At 47.9% G+C, this 16932-nt stretch overlaps 1 protein-coding gene across 5 annotated transcripts in view; it reads right to left on the bottom strand.

Moving 5' to 3' along the window:
* The window catches only part of LOC135896277 (transmembrane protein 50A), a 251652-nt gene that overhangs the window by 68757 nt on the left and 165963 nt on the right, over positions 1-16932 (bottom strand). For 3 of the 5 annotated variants that reach the window (XM_065424637.1, XM_065424634.1, XM_065424638.1), the window contains one exon: positions 2119-2399. The exons of the other annotated variants lie outside the window; for them this stretch is intronic. In XM_065424637.1, coding sequence (XP_065280709.1) covers positions 2134-2399 — 266 coding nt within the window. In that variant the 3' untranslated portion in view covers positions 2119-2133. Of the gene's footprint in view, positions 1-2118; positions 2400-16932 lie in introns of those variants that run through there. 5 annotated transcript variants of the gene reach the window in all.

The following is a 16932-nucleotide window of genomic DNA, read 5'->3' as shown; positions in this document are numbered from 1 at the left end:
TATGTGTTGGATGTATGCCCCGCATTCCAAAAGCACCTTCTCCCCTACACATCTAATCATTCAAAAGTGGTGAAGTGCTCCCTCGCTATAGGGGCCCTTAGAATGCAGTCGTTCGCTCTTGCCCCCACTCGATGTCCTGCAGCTTTTCCAATCAAGTCCAGCGGCTTAAAGCAAGTGGCTATACTGCACAACTGCTGTCATCCTTGACGGAAGTTTCATAGCAAGAGGTTCGTTCTCCCAAGAAATAGCGCAAAGCGGTTGATGACTTAACCAAGACTGTTGCGATCCCGTACATACATGGTGTGTCCCATCGCATCAAGAAAGCCACAGGCCGGGCCGGTGTAAAGGTTGCGTTTACCATGCCAAACAAGTTGGAAAAATTGCGCAAAAAGTCAACGAAAGCCGGAGAAAACCTCGACTGTGCAATAAGCAACATGTCGCCAAGCCTGTAGATTGCTGTAGATTGGGCAGGAAGCAAAAGACCATCACAATGGAACAGAAGGCAGCTATTTAAAGGCTGCCTTCCGTTTATTTTATTGTGCATACAGACCAGGCTTATGCACCACACCGTGGCACAACAGAAGAGACAGGAGGGCGACACGCGTATGGATCTTCCCTTTCTAACATTGCAATTGACAGATCACGTATCTAGATACAGTCAATGGCAAATTTTTCAGACAGATAATTTTTTTGGACATGCCCGATAATTCGGACACTTACATGGCACCACCACATACCCGACAGAGCCAACGTATACGAACGTTGCAAATTTTGCAGGCTAAAACCCTTCACCATATACTTTTGCCGACTTTTTGTCATGACCGCAGGTACAATACAAAATTAGTCAAAGCACCGCCATGTCTATTTTTATTACCTCATGACCTTGAATTAGTGCTCTCACATGTTGATATGCTGGTTGCCATAGCTACCACTACAGCAACGCTAGATCTAGCTGCTTTGACACTTTCTATCAAGCTTCCTGTTGTTCGATGCTGTGTTTTTATTGAAAGTATTTGCTGCTGTTGGCAATGACGCCGACTCCACCTTTGTCACCCTGGCCGATGGATTCTATGCATGGAACGCACTGAAGGGTCAAACGCTGTGTAATGCAAATTCCTAACAGCTGGCTTCACCGCAATACAGCGATGTTATGCAGTGAAACATACCACATGTACCGTGGTGAAGCGCACCACGAATGGAAAGGCGCCACCGTCAAGAGACTGTATGTATTCCTAATTATTCATGTGTGTACCTGCCATCTCCTGTCTCAGTAAGAGCATCTATACACTTAAGTGTACTGGCTGGCCGACAGAGCTATTTCGGGCATGTCTGTGGCGATTTTAGCCCTTGCGGGCAAAAAGGCAAACATTCATTTTTTTCCGGCTGCCCAATCTTTCGGGCATTTTTGCAGCCCCTAGGGAGTCTGAAAAATCTAACATTGACTGTACTGCAATTCCTTACCCGACGGTGGAGGTGAAAAGGCACTTTTACAGCACTCTCCGAACATATGTATTGCATGCACATCAATTATTTCTCTTAACTGAGGTTTTTTAGCGCACGAAAAGGGACGAAGGACAGTGGCAAGACGAGGACACAGCGCTAACTTCCAACAATTGTTTTATTCCACGAAGCGGTACACACATATATATAGGTAACACACACCACCGTACGCACGCGCATATGTACTGATTTATAATCAGATGAGACAGCAACGAGACATGTGTAATGGAAAGTTGATATCAAAGATGAAAGAACGACCATGCATACCCAAAAACTTTTTTTGTACTTGCAAGATTAAAATGTAATCTCTATATATATGTGTGCACCGCTTCGTGGAATAAAACAATTCTTGGAAGTTAGCGCTGTGTACGCGTCTTGCCACTGTCTTTCATCCCTTTTTGTGCGCTAAAAAACCTCAGTTATGGAATACCAACACGCCCTAACCTACGCTCTTTCAAATTATTTCTCTTGTTTAATGGTGGCTACTTGGGCTGGTTGGTGAAACATTCTTTAGACAAGGAAAAAAACTTGTTAGTGCAAATAATCCGGAAAAAAAAAAGAGAGACAGGCCAGAGTGCACAAGTTTTTCATTCTTTTCATTTTTATTTCCTTAAAGACCCCCTGCAGGGGTTTTTACATAAGGAGTGGGGTTAACGTGAGAAAGTAAAACATTTTTTTTTTCATGATGACAGGTGGGATATAACTTTTTGTAGGAAGGTTGATGGACAGGTGATGGCTGCAATTTCGTGGGGAAGGTCGTTCCAGTCCCTTGCTGTTCGGAGGAAGAATGACTTGGAAAATGTAGTCATACGGGCACGTTGGCATGAGACTTTTAGCGGATGACCAATTCAGCCAGACGTGCGTGATGGTGGTGCGCAGATGTATGGCTGCTGTTTGAGCTGGGAATAATAAAATTTGTGAAATAGGCACAGGCTAGAAATATGGCGACGGAGGGAAAGGCTGCATAATTGGGACTGTAGCTTTAGAGATGAAACACTAATATAGGATGAGTAAGAACGGTGAATGAAACGGGCGGCTCTGTTTTGCACAGCTTCTAATGAGTCGATGAGGTAAGCTTGGTGTGGATTCCAGAAGGCGGATGCACTCAAGTTTTGGCATGATTAATGATTTATAAGCAAGTAGCTTTACATTTTGAGGGGCGTGGTGAAGATGACATTTAAGAAAGCCTAGTTTTTTATTCGCAGATGATATTAGCTTTGTTACATGCTCGCGGCATGATAAGTCATTGCTGATAGTGATACCGAGGTAAGCATAGGACGGAACGAGTTCGACAGGAGAATCGGAAATCTTGTAAGTAAATAAATGCGGGTTGTGACGACGATGAAAAGACATGAGTTTGCACTTATTGGGACTAAGCGTCGTCAACCAGTGGTTGCACCATGATTGAATGCGGTTAAGATTGTCCAGAAGGGATTCTTTATCAGCTGTATTAGTAATTGGGGCATAAAGAATGCAATCGTCGGCGAACAGACGGACTTGACATGATAAATTTTGTGGTAGATCATTAATATAAATTAAGAATAGGAGGGGGCCAAGGACAGTTCCCTGAGGAACGCCCGATGTTACTGGTAGACGGTTAGAGGTGTAGTTGTTAATAGTAACGGACTGTGAACAATGTGTGAGGAATTCTTTCAACCATGCAATGATTTCTCGATGCAAGTTTAGTCTGGAAAGTTTTAAGAGTAGATGTTGACGAGGTACCTTATCGAATGCTTTGGCAAAGTCTAAAAAGATGGCGTCAGTTTGTAAGTTAGCATCAAGGTTGGAATGAAGATCGTGAAGAAAGGTGGCAAGCTGTGTCTCACATGATAAGCCTTTTCTAAATCCATGTTGGGATGGAGTGAAAAAATTTATAGAGTCTAGATGCTGCATTATCTGGGAGTAGATGACGTGTTCCATTATTTTACAAGAAATGCTAGTTAAGGAAATGGCGCGATAGTTGAGTGGAGAGTCCCTGTTACCTGATTTGAAAACAGGAACGACCTTCCCCATCTTCCAGTCTTCTGGGATGATACCTGTGGTGAGTGACTGAGAAAACAATAAGCATAAAAACTTGGATGAAATGTCCTTAAAGTTTTTGAGAAACTTAGAGTTAATTTCATCCATTCCAGCTGACGATGAAATTTTCAATTTGTCGATTGCACACGAAATGCCATTTGGATAAAAAATTATGGCTGGCATTGCTAGTTCAGTAATGGAGGGTAGTGAAAGGAATGTATCTTCAGGTTCTTTTGTGAATACTGATGAAAAGGCAGTATTAAATATATTGGCACACTGAGCATCACTAACAGAGTCGCTGTTATCATTAGTAAGGGTGATGTCGTGCGATTGCTGGGGATTTATCACGTTCCAAAATTTTCTCGGCTTAGTTGTTATCATTTTGGGTAAGTCATTGTGAAGAAAGAAACGTTTCATGCTTTTCACTGCTGCTAAGTATGCATCTTCAGCGCTGTAGTATTTTTCCCATGCAGAAGAGCTGGGTCTAAGTTTAGCTGCACGGTATAGCCGCGGCTTTTTATTTTTGAGTCTTTTGAGCGTTTTATTGAATCAAGGATTTTGTGAATGTGTGCTTTATGAACTTATTATGTGCTTTATGAATATGAACAAGTGTGCTTTATCCTGTTGCCTTCTTCCTTTCTTGTATTCTAGTTTGTTTGCTTTTGTGGCGACTTATAATTTCCGCTCACGACGTCGGCTGGTGCAGCACTAGCAAAAGATGCAACACTACCAACATGCCTGCTCTTGCAACTGTTAGCCTTTACAAAAATTTAGAGGATTGACTGACTATGGTTTTCATAAGCTTGTCGATTATTATAATTGAGAAGAAAGGGGATTAACCGAGGGGCCCGATTTTTATTAGTCATATAATCAGAAGCCAACAGACACCCACAACAAGGACAACATAGGGGAAATTACTTGTGCTGAATAAGTGAAATAAAGAAACGATAAATTAATGGAAATGAAAGTGGATGAAAAAGCAACTTGCCACAGGTGGGGAACGATCCCACAACCTTCGCGATGGCGCCGCGGTAGCTAAATTGGTAGAGAACAGCACATGAAAAATGCGAAGGTTTTGGGATCGTTCCCCACCTGTGGCAAGTTGCTTTTTCATCCACTTTCATTTCCGTTAATTTATCGTTTCTTTATTTCATTTATTAAGCACAAGTAATTTCCCCTATGTTGTCCTTGGTGTCGATGTTTGTTTGCTTCGATTATTGTTAAGAGGTTTGAGATATTCAGGCGTTATTACTAATAAAACATGAAGAAGTGTCAGACAACTTATTTATTTATTTTTATATATTTGTGATACCCTCAAGGTACATAATTGTACATTGCAGAGGGGAGGGGCGAGAATACATTCCAAGAGCAGAAGAAATACAGGATTAGTTCTAGGAATTCACAGTGCAGGGAACAAATGCAATATGAAAAAAACTAGTAATCCATTCATAACAACTGTAGCAAGCATGTGACGCCCCCTCAGGCATAATGTTCGTACGCTGCCAGGCTCGGTGGCCTGCTAAGCTCGGCAGGCAACATTGGTCACCGCACCGCAATAAACATTGACGAGCACGGCTGCTCAAGGGTCAGTTATCGTTCAGCACCATCACACTGCGCAGCGTCCATCTAAAGGAGGGTGCCTCGAGCCCTCCCTTGTTCACGAACCCGGGTGGATCGTGAAAACCAAAACAGAGACTTGCATAATATGAAAATACAGAAAGAGTACACTCTAGCAAGCAGACAATGTTCACAAATAAGTATGTCATTATGCCATTTGCCACCATAAATTATTTTATGTTGGTTAGTGCATTCTTAAAAAACGTGGGGTCACTGATGCTTACTAATGATGTAAGCAGATTATTCCAGTCGACTGAAGTCTTAGGAAGAAATGATTGCGAGCATGCAACGGTGTTATGACGGGGTATGTTAACTTTATGTACGTGATAACGATGAGCCGAATAATAGGGCGCAGGTTGGATCAAAAGAGGGCGAAGAGATGCGTTGTGGTAGTAAATTTTATGAAAAAGGAAAATGCGCGATTCCTTTCTACAAAGAGATAACAATGGGATTTGAAGGGTACTCTTCATTAATGTAACACTAGCAGCACGATGGTAGTTAGCTAAGATGAAACAAACAGAGTGATTTTGCACTGATTCAATTTTGTTAATTAGTGTGATCTAATAAGCCCAAACAGATGAGGCACATTCTAATTGGGGGCGGACGTATGTTGTGTACAACAGCCGTTTTAACAAAATAGGCGCAAGCGAAAAATTCCACTTGAAGTATCCTAAGGAGCAGTTAGCTTTGGATATTACATATTGTACATGATGCTTCAACTACTTCCAGCATCCGGATGTTATCTGTTTGCATAACGATGTCTTCTCTTTTGTACTACCGGAACCATTAACTCTTTATATTAATGAATCTAATGATGTGTCATCCCACATTATGTAAGCATATTTCAGCTTTCCTCTTAAGACATGTGTTAAAATGCTCTTTACAGTTTTCTTTTTAATTAAATTGAATTAACATGGCAAGCTGGGTTAGTTTCTTTTCAAGTACCATAATTTATGAAGCGCAAGAATGTCAGATATGCAGATAGACCAGCTTAAATTATTGGTACTAATTACGCTGAGGTATTGGTATTTTTGTACTTCTGAACGTAGCTGAAAAACTGTGTGCTTCCGTCTACGCACAACCACAGTTGTTTTTCCAATGTCGAGGGACATGCCATAGCGCTTGCACCTCTCATGAATAGCAGAAACAGCACTCCGCAATGATCATGTTGTGATCAAAATTTTTTCGGTATACCATAAGGAACCAAAGACATTGATTTATATAAATTAGGAACAATAGGAGCCCCAGCACACTTCTTTGAAGGACAACCGAGGAAAACTTCAGTACATAAGATGATGAACAACCAATTTATACGTACTGCACCCTATAAAACAAACAACTGGGCTGAGTACGGCAGTGCAATACATAACAAGGACTATCCTACTTACTTCCTTGTCCTTGTCATGTTTTGCACTGCCATACTCATAATGCATATTTCTTGAAACAACAGCAGCTCGATTTAGGCGAGTTGGTTCATACTAAATAACAGGTGCAGTGCAACAATTTTTGGGAAGTCTGTCTGTCTTTTTGTTTTTCCTTCCCAATAATTGTTGCACTCTACCGACGTCATTTACCTCTTCAAAAGGTATGCTTAAATCCAACGAATAATATCTACGGGGAAACTTATGCACTGTAAGTTGAGAAGTATAATCTACCTTCTGATGAATACTTTGTTCTGCTAACAGGAAGTAAAGACTTAGGAGGAGGAGTATGAAACGATAGGCCGATCGCTGAACTTCAACTGCCTTATTCTTATGGCAGAGCAGAGAGAATTAACAAATGCACATCAGTGTCGTCTAGAGTGATTACAGCAACGTTTTTTAACAGCTGCATCTCGTTGTCAAACAGCAAACCAGACGTACCACTAATGCAACTTGTGACTCTCTCTCTTTTATGTGCTATGCCTTCAAAATCTTTTTTTGGCAACATATCACCACTCCTGGTTGGATGAAACTATCATCAATCATCTGCTTGACTTGTTGAATTGCTTCGAGTTCTTTCTGCAAAACATGATACGGCTGCTGGTGAATAGGATGTGCATCGTCGTATGTAATTATCCTATGCTGCGTGATTAGTGTCTTACTTACTTTAGACGATTGAGTGAAGCAGCCTTTGAATTCACACAACAGTCCTCGCAGTGCCTCCTTATTGTCCTCCGACAGCTCGTTGTTGGTGTCAATATTTGTGATGCATTCTTCATCGCTGCCGCTTTCTCCACAAGCGAAACACTCATTGACGTCCTCCAAGGTTTCAGCATAAGCAACGGAAGTGCCACAAAAGAGGTGTCCGCACTCATTTGTGAAATTAGTGATCAAGACGTCAGCTTGGCCAACCCTAACGTCAATAATTCCTCAAGCCACGCTAATTCCGATGATAAGTAGAAGGGAGACGTTGCACTCTGCGAGTACTTCACCTTCGCATGTTACCTCAGACGTTACTGGAATCATCGCACTAGCACGAGGTGGTACCGGGATGCTGTCGTCGGAAATTCGAAAAGCAGCTCTGTGGTGGCAGGCATCTTGTGTCATCGCTTTCTTTGTAGAGAAAGAAATACAGCATCAGCGGAGGTCGATGATGGCGTCATACTTTTGAAGAAAGTCTATTCCAAGTATAAATTCACAGGAGCATTCTCGGAGAACAGGGTAACTGATCGGAAACAGAATTTTGAATTTGCAGCTGAAAAGTGCAAACACCAAATAGTTTGACAACATGCCCACCAGCTGTTCGTGCGTGCATCCCTGTCCAAGAGGTAACAACTTTCTTTAAACTGCTTGTCACTTTCCCGCTGATAATCGAGTAGTCAGCGCCAGTGCCTATTAAAGCAGTGTACTGAAGGCACTGGGCAGTGGGCATGGTGCTGGTGTGCTGGTGCATGAGAAGACGACGTGAAGTGCTTGCTTCCCCGTTACGATATAGCGCCAACCTGTCTAAGCCTAGCGCTACAACCTATAACTAGTGACCCTTCTGCTAGGCGAACACCCCCGTTGCATTTGGTGGAGCTGCAGGGTTTCCCTTCGACATCCTGGAACTCCACAGCCGAACGCTACCACCAGCTGTTGCAATGGATGAACCGGGACCATCCCAGGCTGCTGCTCCCGTGCCTCCCGCCATCGTCTGTTCTGGCGTCATCCGGCAGCGCAATCCGGCTATATTTAGCGGCACAGACGACCACGACGTGGAAGACTGGCTCGCCGAATATGACCGTGTAAGCGCCTATAATCGGTGGGACGACCGCGCCAAGCTGACAAATGTCATCTTTTACTTGACTGACATGGCAAACCTATGGTTCCGCAATCATGAAGCCGATTTTACCACCTGGTCGGCTTTCACGGCAACTTTGGCAGAGGTCTTCGGCCGTCCCGCCGTTCACCGGCTTCGCGCTGAGCAGCGCTTGCGTGGTCGAGCTCAACGCCAGGAGGAGACCTTCACTAGTTATATTGAAGACGTGCTCTCGCTATGCAAGCGCATCAACTCATCTATGGACGAAGCTGACAAGATCAAGCACGTCATGAAAGGCATCGATGACCAAGCCTTCCAGATGCTCGTCGCGAAGAGTCCGCGGAAGATTGCCGAGGTCATACAGCTCTGTCAGCAGTACGAAGAGCTGCGCAAGCAGCGTGCATCAACTCGGGCTGCTCAGCAGGACACCACGGATCTATCTCCGTTGGATTTCGGCCGCGACGCTGCCGACATCTCTGCTTTAATGCCGGAGATAAAGCAGTTCATCCGTCAGGAAGTGGCACGCCAACTCTCTCTGGCGAACAGCACACCCGAGCCATCGACAACCTTGGCTCCCTCGCTTCGCCACGTCATTCAGACCCAAGTTGCTGCGGCGCTGCCATCTGCCCCTCCTCCGCAGCCTGCAGCTGGACCGCTAACTTACGCTGACGCTGTCGCCCGGCCTTACACTCCTCCGGCTCCTGATGCCTACCGGGCCACTGGCACCTTGCATGTGCCGCCGCCACCTTCACGCCCGATGGCCGTCCCTTACTCGGCCGCTGGAGCCCCTGTAGTCAACCCGTGGCGTACATCTGACAACCGGCCAATATGCTATTTCTGCCATTTTCCGGGCCACGTAGCACGATTCTGCCGCCGTTGCAGCCCTCATTTACCTAACAGTGGGAGCGCCTCAAGCTACAGGCCTGCTCGACTTCCGCGTCAGGACCCATCTAGCCTTCCTCCGGACTCATCTTACAGTTGCCTCCCTTTCGACGCACGCCGGTCACCTTCCCCACGTCGCCGATCCAGCCCGAGAGGAAAACTAACAGTCGCAGTTCCAGAGGCAAGAACTGCATTTACGTCGAACATTTCAAGGCCTCATTCTAACCCGGCAAACGAAATTGAACTGTCCGTAGACGGCGTCAACGTACACGCACTTACCGACACCGGAGCCGCCGTTTCTATTATTAGTGAGAAGCTTTGCCGCAATTTGAACAAAGTGACCGTTCCCCTTACCTCTCTTTCTCTGCGTACGGCAACCTCGCATCGTATTCAGCCTTCAGCGTTGTGCACAGCGCGGGTTGTCATTCAAAGCGTTATGTATGTTATAGAATTTGTCGTCCTACCTGGTTCCTCATACGACGTTATTCTTGGATGGAATTTCCTATCTGTCAATCAAGCTCTTATCGACTGCGCTCGTGCCGAATTTACGTTATCAGTGCCGTGCTTCGACCCTGACGACCATTCTTCTCCTAAAGTTGTTGCTGCCTCTGACATCGATATCGCACCTTTCTCCGCCGCTCTGGTTCCTGTGTCGTGTGACTCTGCTGCGAACTCACCTGTTCTGTTTACACCGTCGGCCACTTGTGCGCGCCGTCGGAACTTTCTGCTTCCGTTTGCTGTCGTCACTTTTTGCGACGGTTCTGCTGCCCTTTACGTCTGCAATCCGTCCGCCTGCCCATCATCCCTACTCCGCGGCGAGTGCCTGGGTACAGCTGAAGCTTTCGATAGCGTTCTCCCGGCCACCATGTTTGGTGATACGGCATCACTTCCGATTTGTTCCGTCACTAATCCCGCCGCGACTGATGCCCCTGCAGACGTCTTCGCTCGTGCCGTCGACGCAGAACTCACACCTGCGCAGCAAACAGAAATCATCAAACTCCTCCAACGTTTTCGTTCCTCATTGGACATTGACCAACCATCCTTGGGTCGAGCGTCCACAGTCGTTCACCGTATCGACACCGGTCAACAAACACCATTGCGCCAGCACCCCTATCGTGTGTCGGCTGCTGAACGCCGTATCATCGACCAGCACGTTGACGACATGCTGGAGCGTGGCATCATCCAGCCCTCTACCAGTCCCTGGGCATCTCCGGTTGTCCTCGTTAAAGAAAAGGATGGCTCCATTCGGTTCTGCGTAGACTATCGCCGTCTTAACCGAATAACGCGCAAAGATGTCTATCCTCTGCCGCGCATTGATGATGCCTTGGACTGTCTGCAGGGAGCGGAATTCTTTTCGTCGCTGGATTTGCGGTCCGGGTATTGGCAAGTGCCAATGGCAGAGGCCGATCGTCAAAAGACAGCCTTCGTAACGCCTGATGGGCTATATGAATTTACGGTAATGCCGTTCGGCCTCTGCAACGCGCCTGCCACTTTCAAGCGAATGATGGACACCATTCTTCGAGGACTGAAGTGGAAAACGTGGCTCTGTTATTTAGATGATGTTGTGGTTTTTTCCACCGACTTTGCGTCGCACCTCAACCGCCTCGAGCAAGTACTTGCATGCCTCTCCACTGCAGGACTGCAACTAAATTTGAAGAAATGCCACTTCGGCGCTCGTACGCCTACTATTCTCGGCCATGTAGTTTCAAAAGACGGTATCCTTCCGGACACCACTAAACTTAGTGCCGTATCCGAGTTCCCTAAACCAACCACCATGAAAGAGCTTCGCAGCTTCATCGGCCTGTGCTCATATTTCCGACGCTTTGTCCGTAACTTTGCCTCTGTCATTGCCCCCTTGACGCAGCTTCTCACCGGCAGTTCTGACCTATCAGCCTGGTCCTCGGCGTGCGACGACGCATTCCAAGAACTACGACGCATTCTCACCTTGCCTCCAGTACTGCGACACTTCGATCCCTCTGCTCCAACTGAGATCCATACGGACACTAGTGGTGTCGGGCTCGGCGCTGTCCTCGCACAACGCAAGGATGGCTTCGAAGAGTACGTCATCGCGTATGCCAGCCGCACCCTTACCAAAGCCGAGGCGAACTACTCGGTTACTGAGAAGGGATGTCTGGCCATCATTTGGGCTATCGGCAAATTTCGTCCTTATGTGTACGGTGTAGGGGTTGAGGGACGGACTTCGCGGATGAAAAACCCAAACTTGGGAGTGTTTATTCTACATTATTTACAAGGAGGTGAGCGTCCAGTAACAGTCGTGCAGTCATTCCGGGCCGGCAGCAACTCGGACGCTGCGGCCCGCGGCAAGAAGTTCGAGAGAGGTGAATCAGGGAATCAGGGCATGTCCCAGAATGCTCAGGTCTCTCTGGAAGGCTTCTTATAAACCCTTCGAGCACTGTAAGTCACGTCATGTTTGACCAATGGGAGAGTCCGCTCCGATGACGCCACTTTCAGCCAATCGTAGGCGCCCGTGTCGCGGTGTCACACCTGGCGGCTCTCTGCGGTCTTGCCTCGCAGACTGGCAATGCACTTCTAACGAAGAGAAGGGGAGGGCTGCTCATGCTCCATTGTCGGATGCCCACCTGCTAATCCCGGCGGCGCACGAACTTGTTGGCACGTGAACTTGTTGCCTTAAACTTGTTTGCTCGGCCGCTCCTCTGGAATGTGCTTTCCTGCTTCGGCATTCCTCAATTAGCTGTGCTGCGATCCGATGCGGTCTGGGGAACTCGAAGTAATCGCAGGAAACAGCGCCATATCTAACAGCTCGTCCTCGCCCCGGTAGTTCTGAATGGCCGGTGAACTCAATTCGCTGGCCATGAGGAACGCTGAAAGAAGCTGCAGGGTACTGGGGTCGAGCCTCGTTTGACAACCCTCGGGATCCTGGGCCCTGGAGAACATACGTCAAACAAACCAAACAACACAGCGCTGCACCACGCGTAAGCGCAGGCTCTTCACCCCTGACTCGCCAGGCTATTACTGAGTCAAAATCAACCCTGATCTTTTATTTCCCCAATTTTGACTAAACAGTTCCAACCACCCTTCCAAACAGCTATCCATTTCTCCTCGATTGCCGACAAGACCAGAGTACTATTGTTGTTGCAAAACAAAAGGGTCGTTGACGATGCAAACAACAAATGAAAACAGCCGAACATAACTTAAGTGGCCTAACTACACGAACAGCATGTTTCCAATCTATCGCAGTGGCGTACTTATCGCACGTATTGGTGCCACTGAACAATCTGGTCAACCTCACAAGTACGTAATCACAAGCGCACTAGCCTTGTGGTCACTAAACAGAACGCATACTTGTGTCATAGGCAAACTCTTCATTACGCTTACTCACGTTTCTTCCTTTAGTCCCTCTAGGACACGTGACATAAATGAACAATTAAACTTGCGGGACTTACACAATCCGCAGAACCCTTAAAATAATGCGTCTTTTATTAACTCGTTCCAGGCGTACTTATCAGAGAAGTCAGAATACGGCTGCCCTCCACACACACTAGCAACCCAGTCATAAAGTCTGCTTCCTTCCGTCCACACAGGACACGCGCTAATGGAACTAAGAACGCTTCTCCGTGCAAATCATGCACTCACTGAAAATCTACGCGCTTAACCTTAGAAAATTCAACACTTAAAAAGAAAGAAGGTTAAATAAAACACACGCGCGTTACGATAGGCCTCTCAACAGTAACCTTGACCCTCAGGTTACTCACACACAAAAAAAAAAACCTATCTACTTATTAATGAGCATCTCGCGAGACTACATGTTTACCTAAACCTCATCTTTCAAATCACGGAGCTTCTCAAACGAAAACACAAACAAAGCTCAAACCTTACACATTGAAAGAAATCCTAGTCTCAAATCGCGAAAAATTTTCCGATGCTCAAAATAAAAAAACAAGACACTCCATTTCTACGGAAGGGCTTTTCGCCTCCCTTTCCAAACGCTTATGTCTGACTCGCACTCTGAGCCGTCCTCGCGGTGGTCGCGGCTTGAAAGCTACTCTGGCTGCCGAGAGACAACAAAAGGGCTGACTCACTATCAGCTCCCCCAAGACGTTACGGTCTCCTGCCAATTTGCGTCCTCGCGCCCCGCTTTCAACACAAACTCGATTGACCGCGTCGCTACTCCCCACCTGGTCTCGTCCTGCCACCTTGCGTTTCTTCGAACTGCACGCTGAGCTGTGAAAAGAACTACGGAACGACGAGGAGTTTAACTGCCTCGTGCCCTTTGTCCGCGTCCGCGCAGAACATGCTTCGCGGTCCCCCTTTGACCGGTGGCTCGAACGCTCTGGATGCGTCAACATCGTCCCTGACGACCGCATCTTTTTCCTCGCGCCCTGCCCTTTTGGGTTTCTTGCCATTTTTGGCAGCGCTACATTAATTACCGACTTTCGGTCTTTACCGCGCTTCTTTTTACGGCGCTTTCTCTTTGCACTCGCCTTCATGTCGCCTTCTCGTGCCTCGTGCTGGCCGGTACACATTTCGTCGGCCCGGATCGGTCTCTTACCCGCACAGTCTGAGTGATTTACATTTAAATCTACATTCTCTCTGCCTCGACTGGCGGACAGCTCAACCGACTCTGGCACAATGCAGCAGGCTTTACTCGAGTAAGACAACTCGCACTCTTGCGAACTGCCCTCTACTACATTGCCCAGCTCACGCTGTGCATCGGCACACAGCCCGTCGGTATCGATCGCTGTCTCACGCGCACAGTCCGAATGATTAACAACTGAATCATCCCTATCTAGGCCATCTAGACTGGCGGAGAGCCGCACCGATCCCTGAACAATGCAGTTGTATTCTCTTGAGCTGCGCAGCTCGCAATCCTGAGAATTACCCTCAACTGCACCGCTCAGCTCGCACTTCACTTCTGCACGCACATCTGGCTCTACATGGGTGCTCGCGTCTGTCGCGTCAACAGTACCCTTTTCCTCGCTAGCAACCTCGCTAACCTTACCAGCGACGCACACACGCGGTAACTGTGCCAATTTGTTCGCAGCTGGCCTAGCTGTCTCCACAGTCATCTGTTGGCACAGCACCTCGTCGCTCTCACTCTGGCCTTTAACGGCCTCTATTGCCACTAAGGCATCGTTAGCAGCTAGCCTTTTCCCTTCACTTATCAATCGGCAGCCAATCTCACAGGCACTACTCTTTTCGTCGGCTTCTGGCGAAGATCTGCTAGACGCTGCCTCATTCTTTCGCTCTGTCCTACCTGCAGAATTCTCAGACAGCCGTTGTCTCTGTGCCAATAACTGATCACAATGCTGTATCTCTTTGATCAGTGCTGCCTTCTCTCTCTCATACTTTTCCTCTCGCTCACGTTCGCGTTCATTCTCACGTCCGTGACGCTCACACCTAAGAGTAAGTTCTTGAAGCTCCTGCTTCCGTTGATTCTCGCGTTCTTCACGCGTACGCTCACTCCTAAGTTCACGAAGCTCCCGCAAACGTACACGACGCACACGCTCCCGTGGCTCCTGTATCACCTCCCAAGCAAGCTGAATGCTTTTCTCATCATTGCCACTATCGTTAATCGCCTTTAAGATAGCTGGCGTTTTCATCCGTTCGTCCGCCTCAACTCCCAAATCGTCGCACACCAACAACAAGTCTAACCTCGTCAACCTTCTAAGATCCATGGCAGCTGCCCCGACAGGTGGTTAAAACTGTTTTCCTTAATTAATTTGTGCAAACACACAATGCATCAAACTCCCGATTCCCAGAACTATCAAAATTGAACACACAACCTTTGAGTCTGGCGAATCATAAGGAAAAAAACCACGCGCTCACTTACGGTTGCAGCACTCTGCCATCCGGTTCGTTTGTCCGCTTTTCCCGGTTCCTCCGGACTTCCTGGGTCGAAGGCTCGCTCCTTCTTCGCTACTCCCAGTTTCTTCGGACCTCTTTCGACGAAGGCTCTCTCTTCTTCGCTCTTCCCGGTTCCTTAGGATCTCTCTCGACGAAGGTTGATCCGTAGCGCTGCCACCAGCTGATGCATTCGGAGGCGATCCTACCGCTGCCAACCAGATGTAGGGGTTGAAGGACGGACTCCGGGATGAAAACCAAACTTGGGAGGGATTTATTCTACATTATGTACAGGGACGTGAGCGTCAATTAACAGTCGTACAGTCATTACGGGCCGGCAGCAACTCGGACGCTGCGGCCCGCGGCAAGAAGTTCGAGAGAGGTGAATCGGGGAATCAGGGCATGTCCCAGAATGCTCAGGTCTCTCTGGAAGGCTTCTTATAAACCCTTCGAGCACTGTAAGTCACGTCATGTTTGACCAATGGGAGAGTCCGCTCCGATGACGCCACTTTCAGCCAATCGTAGGCGCCCGTGTCGCGGTGTCACACCTGGCGGCTCTCTGCGGTCTTGCCTCGCAGACTGGCAATGCACTTCTAACGAAGAGAAGGGGAGGGCTGCTCATGCTCCATTGTCGGATGCCCACCTGCTAATCCCGGCGGCGCACGAACTTGTTGGCACGTGAACTTGTTGCCTTAAACTTGTTTGCTCGGCCGCTCCTCTGGAATGTGCTTTCCTGCTTCGGCATTCCTCAATTAGCTGTGCTGCGATCCGATGCAGTCTGGGGAACTCGAAGTAATCGCAGGAAACAGCGCCATATCTAACAACGGGCGTCCATTTGACATCGTGACCGACCATCATGCCCTATGCTGGTTATCTTCACTAAAAGATCCAACTGGCCGGCTTGCCCGTTGGGCGTTGCGCTTACAAGAGTACAACATCCGCGTTGTTTACCGCTCAGGCCGCAAGCATTCAGACGCAGACGCTCTATACCAGTCACCCCTGCCCTATGGTCCTGTCCATTCGTCTATCTCTACCTGCGGTGCCTTCGCCCTCAACATTTCCGACATGCCATCAGAGCAGCGCAAAGACCCATGGATCTCTTCGCTTATTGACTTCCTGTCCAGCCAGTCGCCAGCACCGATCTCTCGGACGCTTCGTCGCCAAGCCACGCACTTCATAATTCGGGATAACCTGCTGTACCGCCGCAACTACAATTCCAGCGGCCGTAAGTGGTTGCTTGTTATACCCCGACACCTCCGCTCCGACATCTGCGCCACGTTCCACGACGACCCACAATGCGGCCACGCTGGTGTATTAAAGACATACTCTCGCCTCCAGCTTCGGTACTACTGGCGCGGTATGTACCGTTTCGTTCGCCAGTATGTCCGGTCATGCCACATATGCCAACGACGCAAGACGCCACCTCAACATGCCACCGGCCCCTTGCAACCTTTACCATGCCCCGTGTGCGCGTTCGACCGCGTCGGCATTGACCTATATGGTCCGCTTCCCAAAACTCCAAGCGGCAAACACTGGGTTATTGTTGCTATCGACCACCTCACGCGGTACACTGAAACTTCAGCCCTAGCATCTGCCACAGCAAAAGACGTCGGCAGTTTTATCCTTCAAAATCTGATTTTACGCCATGGAGCACCTCGAAAATTACTGAGTGACCGGGGGTCGCGTTTTTCTCTCAGACGTCATTGCAGCTTTGCTAAAGGAGTGTCGCATCATTCACCGCACTACCACAGCATATCATCCTCAAACTAATGGGATGACAGAACGTTTCAACCGCACCCTTGGTGACAGGATGGCCATGTATGCTTCGTCTGACCACTCGAATTGGGATCGTAGAAGAGTTGACTGTTGGGC

Source organism: Dermacentor albipictus, chromosome 4, assembly GCF_038994185.2.
Source record: "Dermacentor albipictus isolate Rhodes 1998 colony chromosome 4, USDA_Dalb.pri_finalv2, whole genome shotgun sequence".
Classification (NCBI taxonomy): domain Eukaryota; kingdom Metazoa; phylum Arthropoda; class Arachnida; order Ixodida; family Ixodidae; genus Dermacentor; species Dermacentor albipictus.
This window is presented reverse-complemented; position numbering and strand designations above follow the sequence as displayed.